The following is a 24,133-nucleotide window of genomic DNA, read 5'->3' on the forward strand; positions in this document are numbered from 1 at the left end:
GGGCCTTGAAATACATCCACAGGTACACCTCCAATTGACTCAAATGATGTCAGTTAGCGTATCGGAAGCTTCTAAAGCCATGACATCATCTTCTGGAATGTTCCAAGCTGTTTAAAGGCACAGTCAATTTAGTGTATGTAAACTTCTGACCCACTGGAATTGTGATACAGTGAATTATTAGTGAAATAATCTGTCTGTAAACAATTGTTGTAAAAATGACTTGTGTCATGCACAAAGTAGATGTCCTAACCGACTTGCCAAAACTAGAGTTTGTTAACAAGAAATTTGGGGAGTGGTTGAAAAACAAGTTTTAATGACTCCAACCTAAGTGTATGTAAACCTCCGACTTCAACTGTATGTCACGTGGATCCGCCTTAGGTGTGGCTTAGCGCTCAGCCGCAACCCGACGTGCTGTCACTTCTGTGAGGCCTCTTGGTCTTTGGCACATCCCTCACTGTTGTGATTAGCTAAATTGCCCATAACTCACAAACACTTGTTTATAAAGGCTGACAGATGACACAGTCATTTTGCAGAATAAATGACCTGCCTGCCTCTGTTGTGAGCAGCGTGTCCGTGGAACGGGCCGCCTGCCTGCCCTGCTCCAGCCGAGCCCAGACCATCTGTGAATCACCCAGCAGGAGAGACCAGAGTGGACCCATGAGGGACAGAGGGAATGTGTGAGTGAGTGAGTGAGTGAGTGAGTGAGTGAGTGAGTGAGTGAGTGAGTGAGTGAGTGAGTGAGTGAGTGAGTGAGTGAGTGAGTGAGTGAGTGAGTGAGTGAGTGAGTGAGTGAGTGAGTGAGTGAGTGAGTGAGTGAGTGAGTGAGTGAGAGAGTGAGTGAGTGAGTGAGTGAGAGAGAGAGAGAGAGAGAGAGAGAGAGAGAGAGAGAGAGAGAGAGAAACTGTGGTATTAAAGAGAGAGAGATACAAAGCGAGACCTAGAGAGAGAGATAAACTGTGGTATTAAAGAGAGAGAGATACAAAGCGAGACCTAGAGAGAGACCCAGAGACAGAAACCAGGGGTTTGGGGGTCAGAGATTGAGGCGGGGTTAGTAAATCATTTAAATTCAGTGGGAGTTTTTTTAAGACTTACTGTAGCTTACATTTCGTGTGACTGTGTTTTATCAGTTATTCTGAATGGAGCCTGTTGTTCCCCCAAACATGCTGCTGTGATTCATCGTCGCCTAGAATGGACTTTGTCACAGTAATTAATGTAGCTCTCTGGATGGCAGTTGAAATTAGTCTTGTCTACAAGGTCTAATTAAAAGGAAATTGTCAAACATATTCTGGGTCAAGTTCCTGAACATGTAGCCATTCAGCAAAGCTTTTCAGGCATGACTGCGTCATTAGAGGGCTCTTTCAGACTGACATTTTTTTTGCTATTGAGATTATATATTATTATTGTTTCTCTAAGGCCTTATTCATTTGATAGCTTGTTTAGTAGTCTTATTAGTCAGCTACTTGGCCCATTTGTGTCCGATGCACATTCGAGTCATTTGCCGTGGCCTGTTAATCCTGATGTCGCCGGATCACAATGTATTATTCTCCTAGCAGTCCTGAATGTCCCTCATCTCCCTGCTTGTTGACCGCTGTAGCAACAGCAGCTCTGTCCTCATAAAGTCAGGCAATGGCCTTTGTCACGGCCGCAGGACGGCTCTAATGGGCCCCTCCTCAGACAGACAGCAACTCTCAGAGAATCAGGTTCTGAACAATTAACCGTGAGCTATGGGGCTTAGCGCCCCCCACTCCATTGTGAGTGATCTAAACCCGTTAGACTGTGACAAACCATTAACAGGCCGCCAAGGCTTCTTTAAATTGCCTCAACAGTTTACATTGAGCTAGAGTGACTGAGTGTGTGTGAGTGTTTGCGTGTGTGTGTGTGTGGTGGGTGTGTGTGTGGTTGTGCGTACGCTCATGCATGTGCACTGTGCACATAGGTGTGTGTGTTATCGGACCACTTCGCCCACTCCATCCTTACATTAACACAGAGTTTTCAGTGCTGTTGAGTTGCTGAATTAGTACTGCCAAATTGTTATTAAGTAATTATCGGATAATGGCCAATTTCAGTGTTTTTTGGGGGGGAAATCTATCTAACCATTAAAATAACTGAGGTGCTCTCTCACATATCCACGGTAAATACTGTAGATTGTTAGTGAAAATGGATACATAAGTATTATGATGCAATGGTGTGTGAAATTGACGTGTTTTCAATATACTACTAGGAATTTGTCGAGAATAATTTGGATTGTTTTTATTTGTACTTAATCATTTGTATGATGTTACCCTTATCTTGGCTGTATCTATTCTTTATCAACTGATTTATTTCAATGATAATGGGTATTGTCTGATAAGCACTTATGAATGTGTTATACAACTGCAGTAGAGGACATTGCCTACGACCTGAATGAACAGTTGATTCAGCCCCTTATAAACTGGGTGCTTCGAGCCTTGAGTGCTGATTGGATGACAGCCGTGGTATATCAGACCGTATACCACGGGTATGACAAAACATTTATTTTTACTGCTCTAATTACGTTGGTAACCAGTTTATAATAGCAATAAGGCACCTCAGGGGTTTGTGATATATGGCCAGGGCTGTATCCAGGCACTCTGCGTTGCGTTGTACGTAAGAATTTAGCCGTGGTATATTAGCCATATACCTCACCTTCTTGGGCCTTATTGCTCAATTCAACCGCTCTATAGACTTTGGCAATTAAACTGCAATTACTAATAGTGATGCACAGATATGACATTTTTGGCCGATACCGATATCTAATATTTTCCTTGCCAAAAAACCCCAATACCAATAACCAATATTTAACATTTTTGGGGCCTTTTAAGCATTCTAGCACAGTTAAATAGTTAACACACACACATGGACGCAGTGGTCTAAGGCACTGCAGCTCAGTGCAAGAGGTGTCACTACAGTCCCTGGTTCGAATCCAGGCTGTATTACATCTGGCCGTGATTGGGAGTCCCATAGGGTGGCGCACAATTGGCCCAGCGTCGTCCGGGCCGTCATTGTAAATAAGAATTTGCTCCTAACTGACTTGCCTAGTTAAATAACGGTTACACACACCACACTGACCTAAAAGTTATTTTTGGGGCATTTACGTATGTCCCCATTACCAGTAAAACATAATCAAAACCTATTTCTTTCACTTACTTGCTGTGCTGTTTCATTGTTCATTTGTTCAGTCGCTTCATTCTCAACCAGGATTTCTATGGAACGCCGTTTGGGTCTTTGCGTGTCAAAAAACACTATTTGATGTGTCAGATAACACTATTTGACCAATCAGGACCTGAATATGACTGCACGTCACATAATAATAATTTTCATACATTTTTTACATAGTTATTACACATTGATTACACTATCACTCGTATTTCATTTGTCACAATGATTCATCGATACGTATGCTATGATGCTGGTAAAGTCTCGCGCACCTACAGTGCTGGTCATAAAAAATGGATGCAAACAATGTTCTTCCCAAAAACATAGCAAAACGACATAATCTTTTTCAATAGCTATAGTTAGCTAGCTAACTATATAGCTAGGTGTCATCATCTGAAATAACCCTAATTTATAAGACAGTTCTTATTTGATTAATGGTGGTCGGACCCATCTATGTGAAGCTAGCCACAATAAGGATTAGCCACAATAGTGGACTTTGCGGTTAGCCTTCAAAATAAAAGTATGGCATAATTATACTATTTGTATTCATTTGCATCACGGTCAATGATATTCTTTTATTTTGAAGGCAAACCGCAAATTCCACTATTGTGCCTAATCCTTATTGTGGCTAGCTTCACAACACATAAATGGTCCGGTCGAGCGTCACTAGCCAGATGAAGCTAGCTGGCTGCTTATAACATTAGCTTTGGGCAACAGGGTTAAGTAGCTGGCTAGCTATTTATTTTCATGAACTGAAGTTCAATTTCAATAGGCGAACAACAAGTGGCAACCTAGCTAATACTTACTCACAAGGATTCCTAAATCATTGCTAAGAATAACGAAAATGACTGCAGTTTCTACTGGTCATTGTTTTCAGGCTGGTTGTATTGGTGCTAGCTAGGTACCAAGCTAAAGCTAGCTATCCCAGAAGTTGCGGTCGAACAAATTATGCTTTATTACTAACGCGGTATTGTCAACACATCGTTCATGGCCTGTGTTTGCTTGTTTGCAGACTTTTTTATACAGCTTTGACAGTGCTACTGTATCTTTTTTGACACGCAAAGACCCAAACGGCGTTCCATAGTATGTTGTGAAGCTAATAGCAATGACGCTATTACTGTGTAACTCTGGTAGGGCAACATCTGAAAAATAGTGCACTTGGTAGTGTGTACCGCCGCACGATCAGTCGGCGAAAGAGAACATCACCCACGATAGAGAACGGTTGATTGTCAAGGGCAATGAAATCCATTATCTTGGCTTTAATGGATTTCGCCTTTGAGTTGTCTCGCTGAAATGTTCTTACTCCTCGACTTGTTGACTGTTCGATCCACACAGAAGACATTGTGGGCTGGGTTAGGAATGCTGTGTTGCACGTGTAATGCAAAATCTTACGGGGCGTCGCTACATCATATACCTACATCATATAGGGATGCACGGTAGCATTGACATCGGTTTTTAACATCGGCGTTAAACTAGACATCGGGCCGATACCGATGTTGGAATTTTTAGCTAATATCGGCCGATTCCGATATGTTCACCGATATATCATGCATCCCTAATTACTACGACACATGGTACGCTGTTTATGTATGCATTATAATTCATTTGATTAAATGAAGCTTGTTTCACAATAGGAGTGGTCCCAGCTTTCTATATCACAACCAACTTGTGCTAAAGTACCGGCGAACGTTGACACTTCTAGATGAATGTTTGGTGGATGTTCCACCTTAAACACATTTCCTGGTGTGACCATACGTTGGCATTTGCTACTATTAAATATGAAAAGCCATCCACAGGATTGGGAGCCCGAGACCACACGAATAATCAGAATCTGCCAGCCATCGAAACCCCATACGTTTCATTTCCTATTGCCTAAGAGCCGGGCTTTGCAAATTCCTCGCTGCGGTGTTCCACCAATCTTCATTAAGCTGTCACCCATGGTTGATATTAAATGTTAAACCCAATGGTGGATGTTTGTGGTGAACATGCAACAGGATTCAGTTAGGCGGATGGTGGAATCTTTGGGCAAAGAAATGAACGTCTTGTCTTCTTACTATGATGTGAGGCCTCAACTTTACATGGTAGTACTGTCACTTAGGCAATTATGGGCAAAAGATCTGATTTCAATGGTCAAAAGACCAATTATTGGCAAAAGATCATATCACAGCCATATTGTGATATGTAATGGAGGATTCGAAGACACCTTGTCTGTGAAATTGTTGTTCAGTGGATCGTGTTGCACCTGTTTCTGTCCCTCTCTGTGATTAGTCTGTGACTAGGCTGAGCAGGGAACATAACTCATCTCATAGCCAGGGTTGTAAAATATTACCCCTTAATTCATGACAGTTCAGTCTGGTTCTAGACACACACGGGTGGGAGCGGGAACACACACACCGATGGATTTTCATATGAGAATTGAAGCTGCTTGGGGGCTTTAGTATCAACTTAAAAACACCCAAAACATCTGTAAAACATTAACCCTGATTATTTGCTCTTCCAACGCAACCTAGAATATGAGCATAAGTGATGTTTGTACATGAACCTTATGGAAATGAAAGAGCTGATAAGGTCTCCTCTCTAATGAAGCTGTGAGGCCACCGACACACACACACACACGTACAGTTCACACATGTACACACACACGCATGCATGCACACAGACATGCACGCATGGGAGCAGGAACACTCGCACTCACTCACACACACCCACACACATAGACACACACACACACACACATAGACACACACAGCTCGCAGGCTCAGTTGTGTGTTGACATCTGCACTTCCCAGCTGCTCTACTGTGTTCAGAGCTTCCAGGTGCATTGTTCTGGGCCTGGTCTGTGGGTGGTGCCTCCCTCTCCATGGACTGACTGACTGATACAGACAGCATAGCGTGAGGGAAGCAGAGAAGACGTTAAGCAACACACCTTGTTACTGTAAGTAATGACCAGGTTCTTCAGCCATCTCGCCCCATTGCTGTGTCTGACTTCCTTCTGCTGGGGAAGCAGAGGAGAATGTAATGAAATGTACTTTAGCTGAACTACAGTTGTTGCTGGATTGTTTTTACTCTAGAAATGAGCTGAATTGTTGCAGGGAATTTTTTTCCCATGATTCTCCACTTTCTTATTTTTGGACATTCCACAATGTGTTGATGTGGCACCAGGAAATCACTTCTTCAACTCGTGTTGTTATAGGACAAGAGCTTGATGGTTCACTTCCGTGTAGGCACACCACCATCACTGTACTCCTGACACATTATTGAACCTTTGGTTACCTCTGTGAAATATCCAGCTCAATGGAATAGAACCAGTGCCCAATCGTACAACCAAACCAAGTCCTAGGCTTACTACCAAGGCACACAATATTGACATATGGAATTATGGGAAATGTCTCAACCGCTCTGCAGTCTCCAGCAGATCCAGTTTGATGCAGACCTGGGTTCAAATACTATTCGAAGTCTTTCAAAATACTTTGAGCGTTTGCTATAGCCTGCCTGTGGTGCCAGATGGCCAGGGTTTGCACTTTTGTGACTACTCTATTGGTCCATTACTCCAGGTACTGTCAGCTCATCAAGCACAAATAACGTAGTTTGAAATGATTTCAAATAGTATTTGAACCCAGGTCTGGTATGTGTTTTTTGTCACGTTGCACACATTGCTCGTTTCAACGCAGCGATCGTTAGTTTGTTGTGTGAAAGGAAATGTAGAGCTTTGGTTTTGTAGGAGACGTTCTGCTCCATTTACCAGCTCTCTTTGATGACTTCAGCAGCACTAATTATACAGGCGCCCGCCCGCCGCCGTCACCACGGATGCAATCTCTAAGTGCGTCACCCCCCCAACCTTTTCCTCTGGTATCTCAATGCATCGCTACGGAGTCGCTTACCAGCCTCCACAATGTCTCACTAGAATAACGCTGTACCTAGCCTATGTTTTATGATGGTGTTCTATGGAAATGGCTCTTGGGAAGGTGTATAAAGTGAAGTTCACAGTTCACAGTAGTATGTAACGTACGTTTTGGGTCTCCGTAGATTGCTTTTGTCGTCTGATGTGATGTCTCGGTAAGGCAAATAAATCCGTCAAGCATGAAGCCAATGTTTTTCTGTAAAGGAATGCATACTACTCGGATGTGGTGTCAGATTCTATTGGAGCCTCAATTCATCGGGAAAATATCACTGTTGAATTTTTTACACTAGTGTACATTGGACTGGCTAATATTATGAGACGAACGGTTATGCTTTTAATCGTCATAGACATACATGTGCATATCTTTACATATGACAATTCAGTCCTTTAGCTGATGCTCTTATCCTGAGCCACTTACAGTTAGATCATTCGTCATAAGGTAGCTAGGTAAGACAACCACGTATCACAGTCATAGTAAGTCAACTTTTCTTCAATAAAGCTGCTATTAGCAAAGTCAGTGCTCGTTAAAAAAAGACGTGCGACTGTTAAGTGCAAGAAAGGCGAGGATGTTCATTTATTATAGATTTTTTTTGCCATTGTTCTACCCAGCCACAGACTCTCTGCTGGGCTTTGATACTTTGCATGCAGACAATGAGACACAAGGGGAGTTTTAGTTAGTCGACGGCTGGAATAAGGTTCTGCTCCATTTACCTTTCTGAAACATTCCCCTCCGAATGGGACTCTCTCTCTCGCTCTCTATTCTCATTCAACTGTGATGTTTTGTCATTCCACCTCATTCCAAAATGGCTTGACGGAGCTTTACCACCTCACTGCTGTCCGCCCACCTCATCCTGGTCATTTCACAGCTACATTTCTCCACTTTTATTCACTGTTGTCTTCAGGCATGTCTCAAATAGCGAGGGAATGACCCCTGTCATTACCCTCTCTAAATGGCCGTCACCAACTGGCCAAGTTACAGTCGGAAGCCCAGCCTACTTCTACAATTTATCTTCTTAAAATGTATTTGAAACCTAACCTTAACCACACTGCTAGACTTATGCTTAAGCCTAACTTGTTTGTTTTCATAAATTTGTACTATCTAACCAATTTTGACTTTGCAGCTTGGCCATCTAGTGAGAACCTCTCTAAACCCCTGCTCTTTGTCTCTCTTCCCACCTGGCCATCTCACACCACCTCAGCCATGCCAGCCCCAGCCATGTCCCTAGCAACCCCACACGCCCCCTATGACACTCTGAACCGAGTGCCCCTCAGGTTGCTTCATGGCTATTGGATTATAGGTTTTTGCCTCCAGCCTATGTGTGTTAAATTAGGATTAAGGTTAGGATTAGGGCAAGGAAATCTGATCCTGGAACAGTGCTGAATGGCACTTCACTCCTCGGCACATGGTGGTGTCAGAACAAACTGACCCTCACATACTACGGTCTCTCTGACTGTGGTGATACAGTACCTCACACAAGCCCACAGCTGCAGGCCAGCTGACATGACTCACATAAACTCACACACTCTGGATCACGGACTCTCGGACACACGCATGCACGCATGACGCAAGCACTCATGACACACACACACACACACACACACACACACACACACACACACACACACACACACACACACACACACACACACACACGCACACACACACAGCTTAGCCCCGGGCCTCCTTTCTCAGTACAAGATCATTCATAACAGCTCAGGTTATTCTGAGAACCTCCTAATCAGAGAACGAAAGAGAGGGAGTTCTAACTGCAATAGTTACTCTACCTTTCATAGGTCTCAGGTTTCTTACTCGTTGGTGCTGGGAGACCTCCGCCTTCTTCTCCTTGGCTTCCTTGGATGGCAGTAAATGAGTCACAGGAAGGGGAGTAATGCAGAACAACAACGTTGGGCACTCGCGGAGGTCAGGTTCTCGAGCTCCCAGTAGAACCTCTGTCAACGTCTGCAGTGTTTTTCCGCGAATTACGAGGCCCTGTGCTGCTTCCCTCATTCCCACCCCCTCTCCCATCACCCTTCCTTGGCTCGGTACCCGGCGCTCCCTCAAATTCCAAGCATCTGGTCAGTTCTAGGAAACGCCTACGACCGTCCAATGGAAAGACATGGGAGCCTCTTGTTTGTACCGAGCCCTGTGAATAATGTGTCACTCATAGAGAAGTTGTTGCTTGAGTAGCCGGGGAGTCTCGGTCTTGGTTGTCAATAGAGACCTTCTAGGAATTCTGGGGGAGTGTAGTAGTGTCTGTTCTGCTTTGACTCCCCACTCTTTGTAGCTCTCTATCTCATTCCTGTCTCTTCTCAGTGTGGATTCAGGGATATTAGTAGGACATTCCATCAGAGTCAGATAAACAGGTCAATAAACACAAAAGGGCAGGTATTAAAGTATTTACGGAACACTCAAACATCTCTGGCAATCAAAGAAAATATACAGTATCTTAGCATGTCATTTTACTTTCCCATATAGATTTGCCTGTGAATGTAGCTATAATTTGGTCATTTTTCTAATACCAATAAAACATGTTGGCAATGGCATTAAAGTCAGGTCTACTCTCGAGAAGTAATGTCTCCTCTCACAATGAAGTCGATGACTAAGGAGAGCGTTGCTATTAATGGTTGTCATCTGGGTTGTTTAGAGGAGACTGTCATCACTTTGCACCATGGGAGAACCATCGACAGTGCATTCGCAAAGTATTGAAACCCCTATAATTTTTCCACATTTTGTTATATTACAGCCTTATTCTAAAATGGGTTAAGTGGTTTTTTCCCTAATCAATCTACAGACAATACCTCATAATGACAAAGCAAAAACTGTTTTTTAAAACATTCTTTGCAAATGTATATAAAAAAAATAGGAAATATGACATTTACATAAGTATTCAGACCCTTTACTCAGTACCTTTGGCAGTGATTACAGCCTCGAGTCTTCTTAGGTAAAACCTTGCTTGGCACACCTGTATTTGGGTAGTTTCTCCCATTCTTCTCTGCAGATCCTCTCAAGCTCTGTCAGGTTGGATGGGGAACGTCGCTGCACAGCTATTTTCAGGTCTCAATCGGGTTCAAGTCCGGACTCTGGCTGGGCCACTCAAGGACATACCGAGACTTGTCCCGGTGCCACTCCTGCGTTGTCTTGGCTGTGTGCTTAGGGTTTTTGTCCAGTTGGAAGGTGAACCTTTGCCCCAGTCTGAGGTCCTGAGCGCTCTGGAGCAGGTTTTCATCAAGGATCTCTCGGTACTTTGCTCTGTTCATCTTTCACTCGATTCTGACTAGTCTCCCAATCCTTGTCACTGAAAAACATCCTTACAGCATGATGCTGCCACCCTCCATGCTTCACCGTAGGGATGGTGCCAGGTTTCCTCCAGACGTGATGTTTGGCATTCAGGCCAAAGAGTTCAATCTTGGTTTCATCAGACCAGATAATCTTGTTTCTCATGGTCTGAGAGTCCTTTAGGTGCCTTTTGGTAAACACCAAGTGGGCTGTCATGTGCCTTTTACTGAGGAGTGGCTTCCGTCTGGCCACTCTACCATAAAGGCCTGATTGGTGGAGTGCTGCAGAGATACTTGTCCTTCTGGAAGGTTCTCCCATCTCCACAGAGGAACTCTGGAGCTCTGTCAAAGTGACCATCGGGTTCTTGGTCACCTCCCTGACCAAGGCCCTTCTCCCCCGATTGCTCAGTTTGGCCGGGCAGCCAGCTCTAGGAAGAGTCTTGGTGGTTCCAAACTTCTTCCATTTAACAATGATGGAGGCCACTGTGTTCTTGGGGATCTTCAATGCTGTAGAAATGTTTTGGTACCCTTCCCCAGATGTGTGCCTCAACACAATCCTGTCTCGGAGCTCGACAGGCAATTCCTTTCAACTCATGGATTTGTTTTTGCTCTGACATGCACTGTCAGCTGTGGGACCTTATATAGACAGGTTTGTGTGACTTTCCAAATCATGTCCAATCAATTGAATTTACCACAGGTAGACTCCAATCAAGTTGTAGAAACATCTCAAGGATGATCAATGGAAACAGGATGCACCTGAGCTCAATTTGAAGTCTCATAGCGAAGGGTCAGAATACGTACAGTATGTAAATCAGGTACTTCTGTTTTTTTTTTATTATAAATTTGCAACAAAAAAATAAATATGTTTTCACTTTGTCACAATGGGGTATTGTGTGTAGATTGATGAGGAACAAATAATAATTGAATACATGTTAGAACAAGGCTGTAACGTAACAAAATGTGGAAAAGGGGAAGGGGTCTGAATATTTTCTGAATGCAATGTATCCTCTCTTTTCACTTCATATCCCAGAGATAACTCACTGCACAATGCGTGGCAACTTCAGTCTGTCTGTGTGGTCCACTTCCAACCTCTTCCAGCCTGCGTTATGTTATGGCCGCGTCTCTCTCTGCTCACACCTCACATTTCAGAGTTCAGACTGTGGTATGGCCATCCTTCCCTTCACCTCCTCTCTCCAGCTCTGTCATCCTGGAAGCTGCAGAGATGAATCAGGGCGTGTGTTTTTTGTGTGTGTTAGCTTGTGTGCGTTCGAGCGTGTGCATTTGAGCGCGTGCGTGCACGCTCACATTGTGTGTGTGAGTTCCAGTGTGTGCATGTACACGCCTATGTGTGTGAACCAGGGTGGGGTACCTTTGCATCACAAAGAGACAAAACACAAGCCTTCCATCCCTGTTGATTTCTCCATGATGAAACAGCTGGCTTCATGTCACCCCTGTCCTCAAACTGACGTCAGTCCACTGATTCATCCCAGAGCCCCTACCAGTGTCGAGGCAGAACTGGCACGTCCACATTCATCTGCACTCTTCCTTTTGCTATGATGGAATGAAATACAGGGCAGAATAGTTGGATGAAAGTTGGGCCTTATTTGCAAACCCACCCACGTAAGCAGTCGTGAGCCATTGAAGGCTCCCTTATAAAACGTCAACATTAGTCCAGGGTATCTGCCTTGTTCCAAGTAAGTCTTGAGTCTCAATTGAAGTCCCAAACCCCTTAATGGCACTAACAATTAGATAACTGTTAACGTGTCAATCTTGAGGAGTTATTTGTGAAGGTATGCACTGAGGCAGTAGATATGACCACACAAAATGTCAGACTGCTCTCTTTCTCCCCCCCCCCCACCCTCTCTCTTTCTTTCTCTCCCTCCATTCGGTGAGTAACCCTGCCCTGCCAGTCCGTCTGTCCTGGAGCTGTAATCTGCTAATCCACAATCGATATCTGCCTAATCTCTTTTCCACAGATAAAAGCGGCCTTTCTGATAATTATGTTTTCTTCCACACGTCATAGCCTTTCTCTCTCTCGCTGCTTTGTTTCTATCTGTGGGATGCTAGTATTGATTCAGTCTGCCCACTAGCCTGCATGCATGCGGCCCACATTCATGATCATGTATTCTACTGTAAACCAAAATACATGGTTGAATGAGGACACAAATTGCTATTACAAATCAATGTGCGAAATGTGGCATAATTGAGCTGGGACCTATTTTTTAAGTGATGCACTGAAAATCGTTAATTTGGTCTGAAAACGTCAACGTAAAAGTTTAATAAGGGTAAAACACCCTCGTGGGTTCGGTGTGTCTGTGTAAATTGTCCCTCAGAAACTGTTGCATTGCTTGACATATCTGTATATGTTTGTGCCATTTAAAATGCTTTGCGTAACACGTGTGTTTTTATAAAAAAGAATTACAGTTCATTTCTCACCCTGAAGTCAAGGAGAATTTTGCTAATTGAGTTGGCTGAAAACTGAAGCCCAGGAAGTTGTGGACTCATAGGTTAAGCCACAGTCTGTGTGTGCAGCTGAAGTTTCTCGCTGGCCAAAGAGAAGGACCGTACCATCCTGCTGCTGTCCACTGGACTCCACTGTCATGCTATAGTCCTCTGTAGTGGGTGGAGCCTGGCCCTTGTAACGCCACGATAGTTGGTTTGATTCCTTGGACCACCTGTACATAAAATATATACACGCATGCCTGTAAGTAGCTTTGGATAAAATAGTCTGCTAAATGGCATATATTTAAGCAATAAGGCCCGAGAGGGTGTGGTATATGGGTGCAACATTTATTTCACATTGGTAACCAGTTTATAATATATACTGTAAACTGGGTTGTTCAAGCCCTGAATTCTGTGGCCAGTATACCACGGCTAAGGCTGTTCTTATGCTCGACGCAACGCAGATTATAGCATCGAACTGTGTCAGTTTGTAGCTGGTAGTATATATAGAGAGTGATTTTTTTTTTCTCCCTCAAGCACTCTTTACCCCAACACCACGCGATGTCTCCCCGCTCTGAACGACCACATGCTCTGCACATCTGATGTGGGTGGAAAGTGTTCTCTATGTCGTCTTTTCATAGTGAGAAGAGCTTAATTGGTCAGGTAGAATGTTCTATGTTGGGAAACGTTGCTTCTTATGTCGAGGCAAAGCACCCAGGGGGATTATTTAGAAGGATCTTAAGTCACGTTTTGTATTTGAATGGTTTTCAGTGCTGGTCTGTCGTGGTTACACAGGGGAAAAAGGTCTGTCTGCTTGCATTTGACAAGCACAATACATTTGCATTTTGATTTGTTATGATGTATCATCATAACAATATGGAGGGTATACTCTATTCTACTGTATTTTAGTCGATGCCTGTATTCCGCCATTGCTCATCCTAATATTTCTATATTTCTTAATTCCATTCTTTTACTTTAGATTTGTGTGTATTGTTGTGAATCGTTAGATACTACTGCACTGTTGGAGCTAGGAACACACGCATTTCACTACACTTGCAATAACATCTGCTAAATATGTCTATGTGACCAATGCAATTTGAATTCATTTGATTTGATTTAAATGATACAGGATGTTGATATACTGTCGCTACTGACGGTGTCATTTACTTCCAAGAGAAAAGTGAATGCTTGAAACATACCTTTTCAGACTAGAACCAATGAACCCAGAAGAAAAACCTAGCGTTGTCTTATAGTTTTATAAAGGTATGGAGTAATATTCAAGCTTACTGATTGGTTCAGAAGTAAAATCAGACCACATTGATGAAGGAGAGTTTGAACCGGGCGTTAGGTCCTTTGGCAGCCAGTAGGGGGAATCGACTCCACACGCTACTTACTGCCTGCCTGCCTGCCGTCCCCCTCACCCCGCTCCTTTCTCTGGCTGTGGAAATACTGCAGCCCCCTGGTCTATGTCTGGATCTCTTTCTTGCTCGGAGCCGACTCAAGTCCCTCCTACCGGCTGTGGAAGGAGGAGGGAGTCAGCTCACAGTGCAGGACGAGCCCCCTTTACCGCCCTGTTACAGTGTGGAAGAGAGAGAGAGAGAGCGAGAGAGAGAGAGAGGCAGGCTGATGGGAGGAGTGACTGAGAGCGAAGCAGGCAAGAAGAAACAAGGAACACATTTTAGAAGAGCAGGAAAAGGGAGGATCGCAGACAGGAGACTCTCTGGATTGTCTGTCTGTTGGGCACCTGGGACACTGTCATTGTGCTTCTCATTATATATTTTTTCTCTCTTCTTCTCTGAACCAGTGGAGCGGTGGAGATTCTTTTTTTTCTTGATGCCATATCAATTAGGAGCTGGGATTGTTTCTGTGTAATCTGCTCTTCTCTGGCTGAACTGTTACACACTGAGATTGCTTCTTTGGTTTGTTCCTGCCTGATACTGACTCTTCCCAAAGTGTATCTGTTAGCACGCCGCTGAGGATATATCCTGTGTCCGACAATACAACACAGAGCAGCTGGGATATCAGACTACAGAGGAGAGAGAGAAAGAGAGAGAGAGAGAGAGAGAGAGAGAGAGAGAGAGAGCTGTGAGAGAGAGCAGCCGATTGAGCGACAGAGAGTGTGAGAGAGATTGAAACCGAGGAGCGAGGTAAGCTATAGCAAGACAGCTTAAATAGAAAAGTGATCTATCTATCCTCCCCCTTTTCCTTGTCTTTCCTTTTCTCCTCTCCCACACTATCCTGTGCCAGCAATTTGTTTGCAGGACTGCCTAAAGCCACTGCCACCTGCTCCTCCTCATCTTTCTCCTCTTCTACCTCTCTTCTCACGCGTTACTATCCGACACCAGCCAGTGAGGGACAGACAGGACACGCAGCAGCTTCCGTTTGTAACACTCCAGGAGATTTAACTAAAAGGCGTCGTCAGGCAGGAGCTACCCCCACAGAGGCAACCCCTCTCCCAGCCACTCTCCGTCAGACGAACCCTGCCTGCTCTCCGGAGGACCAGCAGTGATACAAGACACCAGTGTGGACGGGAAAAATAAGGGACCTACAGTCAGAGAGCCAAGCCCCAGTACTACTAACGCTCGTCCGACCGCCTCCGCGCAACCATTCCCTGCCACGGCGCTAAGGATTCCAGCTACATGGGCAAGCGATTGGAACAGCAACCAATGTACCCTCAGTACACATACTACTACCCCCACTACCTCCAGACCAAGGTAGGACACCCATCACTTCAGTACCTTTAACCCTCCTCCCTCCCTCCCTCCTCCTCCTCCTCCTCCCCCCTCCCTCTTCAGTCAACTTTAAGCTCCCTCCCTCCCCCATCCTCCTCCTCCCCCCTCCCTCTTCAGTAAACTTTAACCTCCCTCCCTCCCGCAAACGCAAACCCCCTTCCCTCCTCCATCCTCCTCCTCCCCCCCCTACCTCGCTCCTCCTGTCAAGCCGCTGAGTGGGGATGTGGTGTGATGGATGACTGGCCTTGGCCGTGATGGTTTCAGATGGCAAGTGGCTTGCTGGGGTTTGCATGTCTCTGTCACTTGGTGAGGCATCACAATGCTAGTTTGTCCAGCCTCGGTACGGCTGGTGGAGCTGTCCGGAAGGTTGATTAATTGAGGCTAACTGGATTGGAGTTTTATAGTGAGAACCACAATGGAAATAATGTATGTAATGTTGTCTACGGCTGGAGGAGCCTACCACTTTCAATTATCGAACAGGCTGACCAGACCGCTCGTGTGCCATTGCGCATGTTGATTTTGTCCAACCACCCTAGACACGATCAGGACACGAAGGTTGAAATATCAAAACGAACTCTGAACCAACTATATTAATTTGGGGACATGTCGAAAAGCATTAAACATTCATGGCAATTTAGCTAGCTAGCTTGCTGTTGCTACCTAATTTGTCCAGGGATATTAACATTTGGTTGTTATTTTACCTGAAATGCAAAAGATCCTCTACTCCGACAATTAATCCACAGATAAAAGAGTAAACCGAATTCGTTTCTCGTCATCTCTCCTCCTTCAGGCTTTTCTTCTTCTTTGGACTTTATATGGTGGTTGGCAAACAACTTTAAGGTGCATTACCATCACCAACTGGACTGGAGTGTGGACCTTAGTCCATCTTTCAATCACCCACGTGGGTACAGTTGAAGTCAGAAGTTTACATACACTAAGGTTGGAGTCATTCAAACTAGTTTTTCAACCACTCCACAAAATTCTTGTTAACAAACTATAGTTTTGGCAAGTCGGTTAGAACATATACTTTGTGCATGACACAAGTCATTTTTCCAAAAATTGTTTACAGACAGATTTTTTCAGTTAATTCACTGTATCACAATTCCAGTGGGTCAGAAATACACTAAGTTGACTGTGCCTTTAAACAGCTTGGAAAATTCCAGAAAATGATGTCATGATTTAGAAGCTTCTGATAGGCTAATTGACATAATTTGAGTCAATTGGAGGTGTACCTGTGGATGTATTTCAAGGCGTACCTTCAAACTCAGTGCCTCTTTGCTTGACATCATGAGAAAATCAAAAGAAATCAGCCAAGACCTAATAAAAAAATTGTAGACCTCAACACAAGTCTGGTTCATCCTTGGGAGCAATATCCAAATGCCTGAAGGTACCACGCTCATCTGTACAAACAATAGTACGCAAGTATATACACCATGAGACCACGCAGCCATACAGCTCAGGAAGGAGACGTGTTCTGTCTCCTAGAGTTAAATGTACTTTGGTGCGAAAAGTGCAAATCAATCCCAGAACAACAGCAAAGGACCTTGTGAAGATGCTGGAGGAAACAGGTACAAAAGTATCTATATCCACAGTAAAAAGAGTCCTATAACGACATAACCTGAAAGTCCGCTCAGCAAGGAAGAAGCCGCTGCTCCAAAACCGCCATGAAAAAGCCAGACTACGGTTTGCAACTGCACATGGGGACAAAGATCATACTTTTTGTAGAAATGTCCTCTGGTCTGATGAAACAAAAATAGAACTGTTTGGCCATAATGACCATTGTTATGTTTGGTGGAAAAAGGGGGAGGCTTGCAAGCCGAGGAGCACCATCCCAACCGTGAAGCACGGGTGTGGCAGCATCATGTTGTTGGGGTGCTTTGCTGCAGGGGGGACTGGTGCACTTCACAAAATATATCGCATAATGAGGGAGGAAAATTATGTGGATATATTGAAGCAACATCGCAAGACATCAGTCAGGAAGTTAAAGCTTGGTCGCAAATGGGTCTTCCAAATGGACAATGACCCCAAGCATACTTCAAAAGTTGTGGAAAAATTGCTTAAGGACAACAAAGTCAAGGTATTGGAGTGGCCATCACAAAGCCTTTACCTCAATCCTATGGAAAATTTGTGGGCAGAACTGAAAAAGCGTGTGCGAGCACGTAGGAGGCCTACAAACCTGACTCAGTTACACCAGCTCTGTCAGGAGGAATGGGCCAAAATTCACCCAACTTATTGTGGGAAGCTTGTGGAAGGCTACCCGGAAAGTTTGACCCAAGTTACACAATTTAAAGGCAATGCTACCAAATACTAATTGAGTGTATGTAAACTTCTGACCCACTGGGAATGTGATGAAATAAATAAAATCTGAAATAAATAATTCTCTCTAGTATTATTCTGACATTTCACATTCTTAAAATAAAGTTGTGATCCTAACTGACCTATGACAGGGAATTTTTACTAGGATTAAATGTCAGGAATTGTGAAAAACTGAGTTTAAATGTAGTTGGCTAAGGTGTATGTAAACTTCCGACTTCAACTGTATATGCTCCTAAAAACCAATGAGGAGATGGGAGAGGCAGGACTTGCACCGCGTCAAGCGTCACAAATAGAACCAAGTTGTATTTTAGCGCCTGACTACGCAGACGCTCGTTGACGCAAACGCGAGCAGTGTGTGTGCAATGATTAAATAACATGTAGGTGTACATTTATTTTTGCATCACTCACGCACGCACGCGTTGCGAGCAGTGTGGTCAGCATGTATACAATCAATCAACCAATGAGATTACCACCCACCCATATCTCCTACCATTAGTAACACAATAAAAGCCGTATCTCCTATCCTGGCTCAGCAATGCCTTTATCATGATAACCGACATGTTGGCCAGCCGTAGGCTGACAGTAAACAGGCATCCACCATGGCTGCCTACGTTTGCTCTAGCCGTTGTACGCATCACTAACTCTGGCGTGGAAACCTGGACTCTGGTTGGTGGCGGATGGGGGGACAGTCGAGAAGACTGGAAGTCCTCCGTCATCAATAAGATAAACTAATGCAGATAAAGTCATTTGTCATCTTCCCCTCCCTATTGTATAGAGCTGCTGAGGTAGCTAACTAGAGAATCCTAGAGAAGAATATCGGCGACCCCACCTGGTAGCCCACTGGTTTCTCTTCTGATTTATAGTTTAATACATTTGTGCTGAAGCCATATGGTTTCCCTCTCAACCTGCCCACTCCCCTCTCTATCCCTCTTTCTCCCACCTCTCCCTCCCTCTTTTTCTCTGTCTCATATCTCAGAGGAGCTCAACTCAGGTCTCTCCTTCAGGGGTATGCCCTGTTAAGTTCATGTTTTAAGTATCCCTATATTTCTGTCACTACGGTGCTGTCACTCTGTTATTAGTACGCCTGGTGGTAGTCTCACTGTTGATGGACCTGGTCTGAGTGCAATGGCAACCATGTTTTGTGAAAATACGGTTTAGTAAACGTTGTTCAACTGGAACCTAGTCGTTGTGTCATTTTAAGTTAACATGCCCCTCATCCCTCCTTTCCTTCCTTCCTCCGTCCCTCCCTTCCCACTCCACTGCAACAGGCATCTCTTCCCCCCCTCTTCATCGTCACCTCCTACTCAAGGTCAGCGCAGACAGGATCTTGCCTCCGTCAGCGATTGATGTATCCTTGAGTGCGATATCCATGTCATGCAAACTCGTCCACCCAACAGCAGCGAGCAAGCCAAATAGCAGTGCATTTGCCATGTTTAACGTGGTCAAGAAAGGGTTTTATTTTCCTGGCTAGTTACTCTAGCTAGTGCCCATTAGTGGTATGTATACTGTATGTACACTACCGGTCAAAAGTCTGGGGTCACTTAGAAATGTCAACAGTGAAGAGTTGCCTCTTCACTGTTGACGTTGAGACTGGTGTTTTGCGGGTACTATTTAATGAAGCTGCCAGTTGAGGACTTGTGAGGCATCTGTTTCTCAAACTAGACACTCTAATGTACTCTAATGTACTCTTGCTCAATTGCACAGCGGGGACTCCCACTCCTCTTTCTATTCTGGTTAGAGCTAGTTTGCGCTGTTCTGTGAAGGGAGTAGTACACAGCGTTGTAGAAGATCTTCAGTTTCTTGGCAATTTCTCGCATGGAATAGCCTTCATTTTTCAGAACTAGAATAGACTGACGAATTTCAGAAGAAAGTGCTTTGTTTCTGGCCATTTTGAGCCTGTAATCGAACCCGCAAATGCCGATGCTCCAGATACTCAACTAGTCTAAAGAAGGACAGTTTTATTGCTTCTTTAATCAGGTCGACAGTTTTCAGCTGTGCTAACATAATTGCAAAAGGGTTTTCTCATGATCAATTAGCCTTTTAAAATGATAAACTTGGATTAGCTAACACAATGTGCCATTGGAACACAGGAGTGATGGTTGCTGATAATGGGCCTCTGTACGCCTATGTAGATATTCCATAAAAGATCAGCAGTTTCCAGCTACAATAGTCATTTACAACATTAACAATGTCTACACTGTATTTCTGATTCATTTGATGTTATTTTAATGGACAAAAAATGTGCTTTTCTTTCAAAAACAAATACATTTCTAAGTGACTCCATACTGTTGAACGGTAGTGTATGTATGGGACTGTGACCAGGGCCAGGGATGTGAGAGCAGAGGGCTCTCTCTGTCTCTTTGACAGAGTGTGCAGGGAGGTAGAGCTGCTATCCCATTAATTATCATTGATTGGTAGAGTAGAGGAGAGGGCCTTGGCAGTTAGGTGGGCAGGTTGGGCCCCAGCATCAGATGGCAGCCGCTTGGCCTCACAGGCAGGACGCCTGAATTAAGCTTCCGTCTGCAGTCATCCAGGTCCGTCTGTTAATCTTCATTTCAGCATGCTCTTGATATGGCCTCATTCTCCCAAACGGGCATAAATAACCACAAGCGATGATGAAGGGGGTAGGGATTCTAGAGAACGTAACTCATACCAAATTGTCCTTTCCGACTCCATTTTATGACGCATATCGGCAATACTTCTCCGTCCGCCGAGGAATATATAGAATCTACAGAACATCTGGGTTCTATTAGGATGAAAAGTATATTAGGAGTTTAACACTGTCTTACGTCTTCTCTGTACGGCAGAATTTCATAGTCGAAAAGGCGTTTTCAATTTCCATTTGAAATGTCTCATATCGCCGCATATAATTCACTGGACCCGCCACTGTTCGACGAGCACATTCCAGTTGACGGGCGAGGATTAACATGTACAACTCAGAAACTAGATGAAACAATAACATTTGGCCCTCTATTGATTAGTGCAGTGGAGCGTAGCATGTGCTTCTCTTGAACAAGATTATTGATTCCTGAAAGAGCATTTCTGTGGCATGTTTTATAAGGGACGACGGTGAAGGGAACCTGCAGGACAGTGCTTTGATAAGGGAATCGTTTAAAGGCTTGTTTCTAGTCCCACCCTGCTCTATGAAACGAACGGAGCCAACGCCGAATCTCTCTCGGATACTGTACGATACTTTACTGAACACAGTGACTAGGATTTCACTGAATTTTCTGTATGTGAGTGTTTGTTTGATTTGAATCATGAGTGAATGATAGATGTTTTACAAATGAGGAAACTACAGTAAATGTATGTCCCCTGATCAATTAAGCCGCACAGATCAATTATGTCATTTAATGATAGTTATTATGGGAAATGTGTGCATTTCATCCAAAAGCTATGTCTGTTGGTAACATTCTGCATACCTTGGCATGTCTCACGATTATCCTTATCAACTTCAAGTGACAGCTATTTTTGTTTGCGTTGGTGGAAGATCAAGATAACGTCACAGTAGATATATTTGAATGTATTTTTTTTTGCCCGTGGGAAATCCCTTTTCAATCCATCTCCTTTCGGGTGAATTGCCTCGCTAATGCAGAGAAAGTCATCATCTTTAGTACAGGCTACAGTAGTCCACTGTATTACTATGACATGACTGATAGGCCTAGTCCTTACACCCCTCCTATCAAGAGATCAGACAGACAGGCAGAGACACACACACACACGCGGTCTGTGTTACAGTCACGCTAGTAGAGCGCACAGAGAGAACCTGAGAAGCTGAGGAGCAGACACAGAGACAGACGCAGGCTAATATGGGCTCCCGAGTGGCGCAGCGGTCTAAAATTAAATTAAATCAAATTTCATTAGTTACAACCTTACAGTGAAATGATTACTTACGAGCCCCCGACCCACAATGTAGTTTCCAAAAATATGGACGAGAATAAGAGATAAAAGTAACTAGTAATTAAAGAGCAGCGGTAAAACAACAATAGCGAGACTATATACAGGGGGGTACAGGAACAGAGTCGATGTGTGGGAGCACCGGGTTAGTTGAAGTAGTATGTACATGTCGGTAGAGTTATTGAAGTGACTATGCATAGATGACAACAACAGAGAGTGGTAGCGGTGTAATTAGGGGGAGAGGGGTGGGGGGCAATGCAAATAGTCTGGGTAGCAATTTGATTAGATGTTCAGGAGTCTTATGGCTTGGGGGTAGAAGCTGTTTAGAAGCCTCTTGAACCTAGACTTGGCGCTCCGGTACTGCTTGCCGTGTGGTAGCAGAGAGAATAGTCTATGACTCGGGTGGCTGGAGTCTTTGACAGTTTAGGGCCTTCTTCTGACACCGCCTGGTAGGAAGCTTGGCCTCAGTGATGTATTGGGCCGTTCGCACTAACCTCTGTAGTGTCTTGCGGTCGGAGGCCGAGCAGTTGCCATACCAGGCAGTGATGCAACCAGTCATGATGCTCGATGGTGCAGCTATAGAACCTTTTGAGGATCTGAGGACCCATGCCAAATCTTTTCAGTCTCCTGAGGGTGAATAGGTTTTGTCGTGCCCTCTTCACGACTGTCTTGGTGTGCTTGGACCATGTTAGTTTGTTGGTGATGTGGTCCCTGGTCTAAGGCACCGCATCTCAGTCCTAGAGGCGTCACTACAGACCCTGGTTCGAATGCAGGCTGTATCACAACCGGCCGTGATTGGTAGTCCCATTGGGCGGCTCACAATTGGCCCAGCGTCATCCGGGTTTGGCCAAGGAAGGCCATCAATGTAAATAAGAATTTGTTCTTAAAAATGACTTTTTACTTAAATAAAGGTGAAATAAAAAAATTTAAAAGTAAATATCCAGGGCCTTAAGTAAACACCAATGTATACTCTCTCTGATTCCTTATAGTGGGAGGGTGGGGGATGGGGGCCAGAGGGAGGGATGGAGGGAGGGGCGGGTTAAAAGCAAGGAAAAGGGTTTGGTTACATTACACGGGGGAAGCCATTGTGCTGCAGAAATAACAACAGGCCCATCTAAATCCTGCTGCTTTCAAGCCTGTCTAAGCGCCGCTGGCTGGCCAGTTCTATATCCTCATTCTGGGTGTAGCCTCATCAAAGGCAGAGGAAATCATGAGCTCTATGTTTTTTCTGTTCAATTGAGTTTTAATGGTGGAAATGCTGTGAAACTAGGCTAGGAACGTACACTATGCAGTGCATTCTGAAAGTTTTCAGACCCCGTAACTTTTTCCACATTCTGTTACGTTACAGCCTTATTCTTAAATTGATGACATTTTTGCAAATGTATTACAAAATAATCAACTGAAATATCACATTCACATAAATATTCAGACCCTTTACTAAGTACTTTGTTGAAGCACCTTTGGCAGCGATTACAGCCTCAAGTCTTCTTGGGTATGAAGCTAAAAGCTTGGAACACCTGTATTTGGGGAGTTTCTCCCATTCATCTCTGCAAATCCTCTCAAGCTTTGTCAGGTTGGATAGGGAGCGTTGCTGCACAGCTATTTTAATGGTCTCTCCAGAGATGTCCAGGCTCTGCCTGGGCCACTCAAGGACATTCAGAGACTTGTCCCGAAGCCACTCCAGTGTTGTCTTGGCTGTGTGCTTAGGGTCGTTGTCCTGTTGGATGGTGAACATTCACCCCAGTCTGATGTCCTGAGCACTCTGGAGCAGGTTTTCATCAAGGATCTCTCTGTACTTTGCTCCGTTCATCTTTCCCTCAATCCTGACTAGTCTCACAGTCCCTGCCGCTGAAAATTATGCTGCCACCACCATGTTTCACCATAGGGATGGTGCCAGGTTTCCTCCAGACGTGACGTTTGGCATTCAGGGCAAAGGCTTCAGTCTTGGTTTCATCAGACCAGAGAATCTTGTTTCTCATGGTCTGAGAGTGTTTAGGTGCCTTTTGGCAAACTCCAAGCGGGCTGAAATGGGCCTTTTACTGAAGAGTGTCTTCCATCTGGCCACTCTACAATAAAGGCCTGATTGGTGGAGTGCTGCAGAGATTGTTGTCCATCTGGAAGGTTCTACCATCTCCACAGAGGAACTCTAGAGCTCTGTCAAAGTGACTATTGGGTTCTTGGTTCCCGATTGCTCAGTTTGGCCAGGCGGCCAGCTCTAGAAAGAGTCTTGCTGGTTCCAAACTTCTTCCATTTAAGAATGATGGAGGCTACTGTATTCTTGGGGACCTTCAATGCTGCAGACATTATTTGGTACCCTTCCCCAGATCTGTACTTCAACATAATCCTGTCTCGGAGCTCTACGGATAATTCCTTCGACCTCATGACTTGGTTTTTG

General features: G+C 44.4%; 1 protein-coding gene and 1 long non-coding RNA gene across 3 annotated transcripts in view; one reads left to right on the forward strand and one right to left on the reverse strand.

Moving 5' to 3' along the window:
* LOC139554452 (uncharacterized) overlaps nucleotides 1-9,218 on the reverse strand; it is a 42,647-nt gene extending 33,429 nt beyond the window's left edge. Inside the window, exon 1 of the long non-coding RNA XR_011670844.1 lies at nucleotides 8,861-9,218. This is a non-coding gene — a long non-coding RNA (uncharacterized lncRNA). The remainder of the gene's footprint in view (nucleotides 1-8,860) is intronic.
* A 5,126-nt stretch (nucleotides 9,219-14,344) lies between these two features.
* The window catches only part of LOC139554450 (RNA-binding motif, single-stranded-interacting protein 3-like), a 243,065-nt gene continuing 233,276 nt past the window's right edge, over nucleotides 14,345-24,133 (forward strand). The window contains exons 1-2 of one of the 2 annotated variants that reach the window (XM_071367260.1): nucleotides 14,345-14,940; nucleotides 15,139-15,507. In XM_071367260.1, coding sequence (XP_071223361.1) covers nucleotides 15,433-15,507 — 75 coding nt within the window. In that variant the 5' untranslated portion in view covers nucleotides 14,345-14,940; nucleotides 15,139-15,432. Of the gene's footprint in view, nucleotides 15,508-24,133 lie in introns of both variants that reach the window. The other variant, XM_071367259.1, reaches the window with a different exon arrangement.

Source organism: Salvelinus alpinus, chromosome 26 (genome assembly GCF_045679555.1).
Source record: "Salvelinus alpinus chromosome 26, SLU_Salpinus.1, whole genome shotgun sequence".
NCBI lineage: Eukaryota > Metazoa > Chordata > Actinopteri > Salmoniformes > Salmonidae > Salvelinus > Salvelinus alpinus.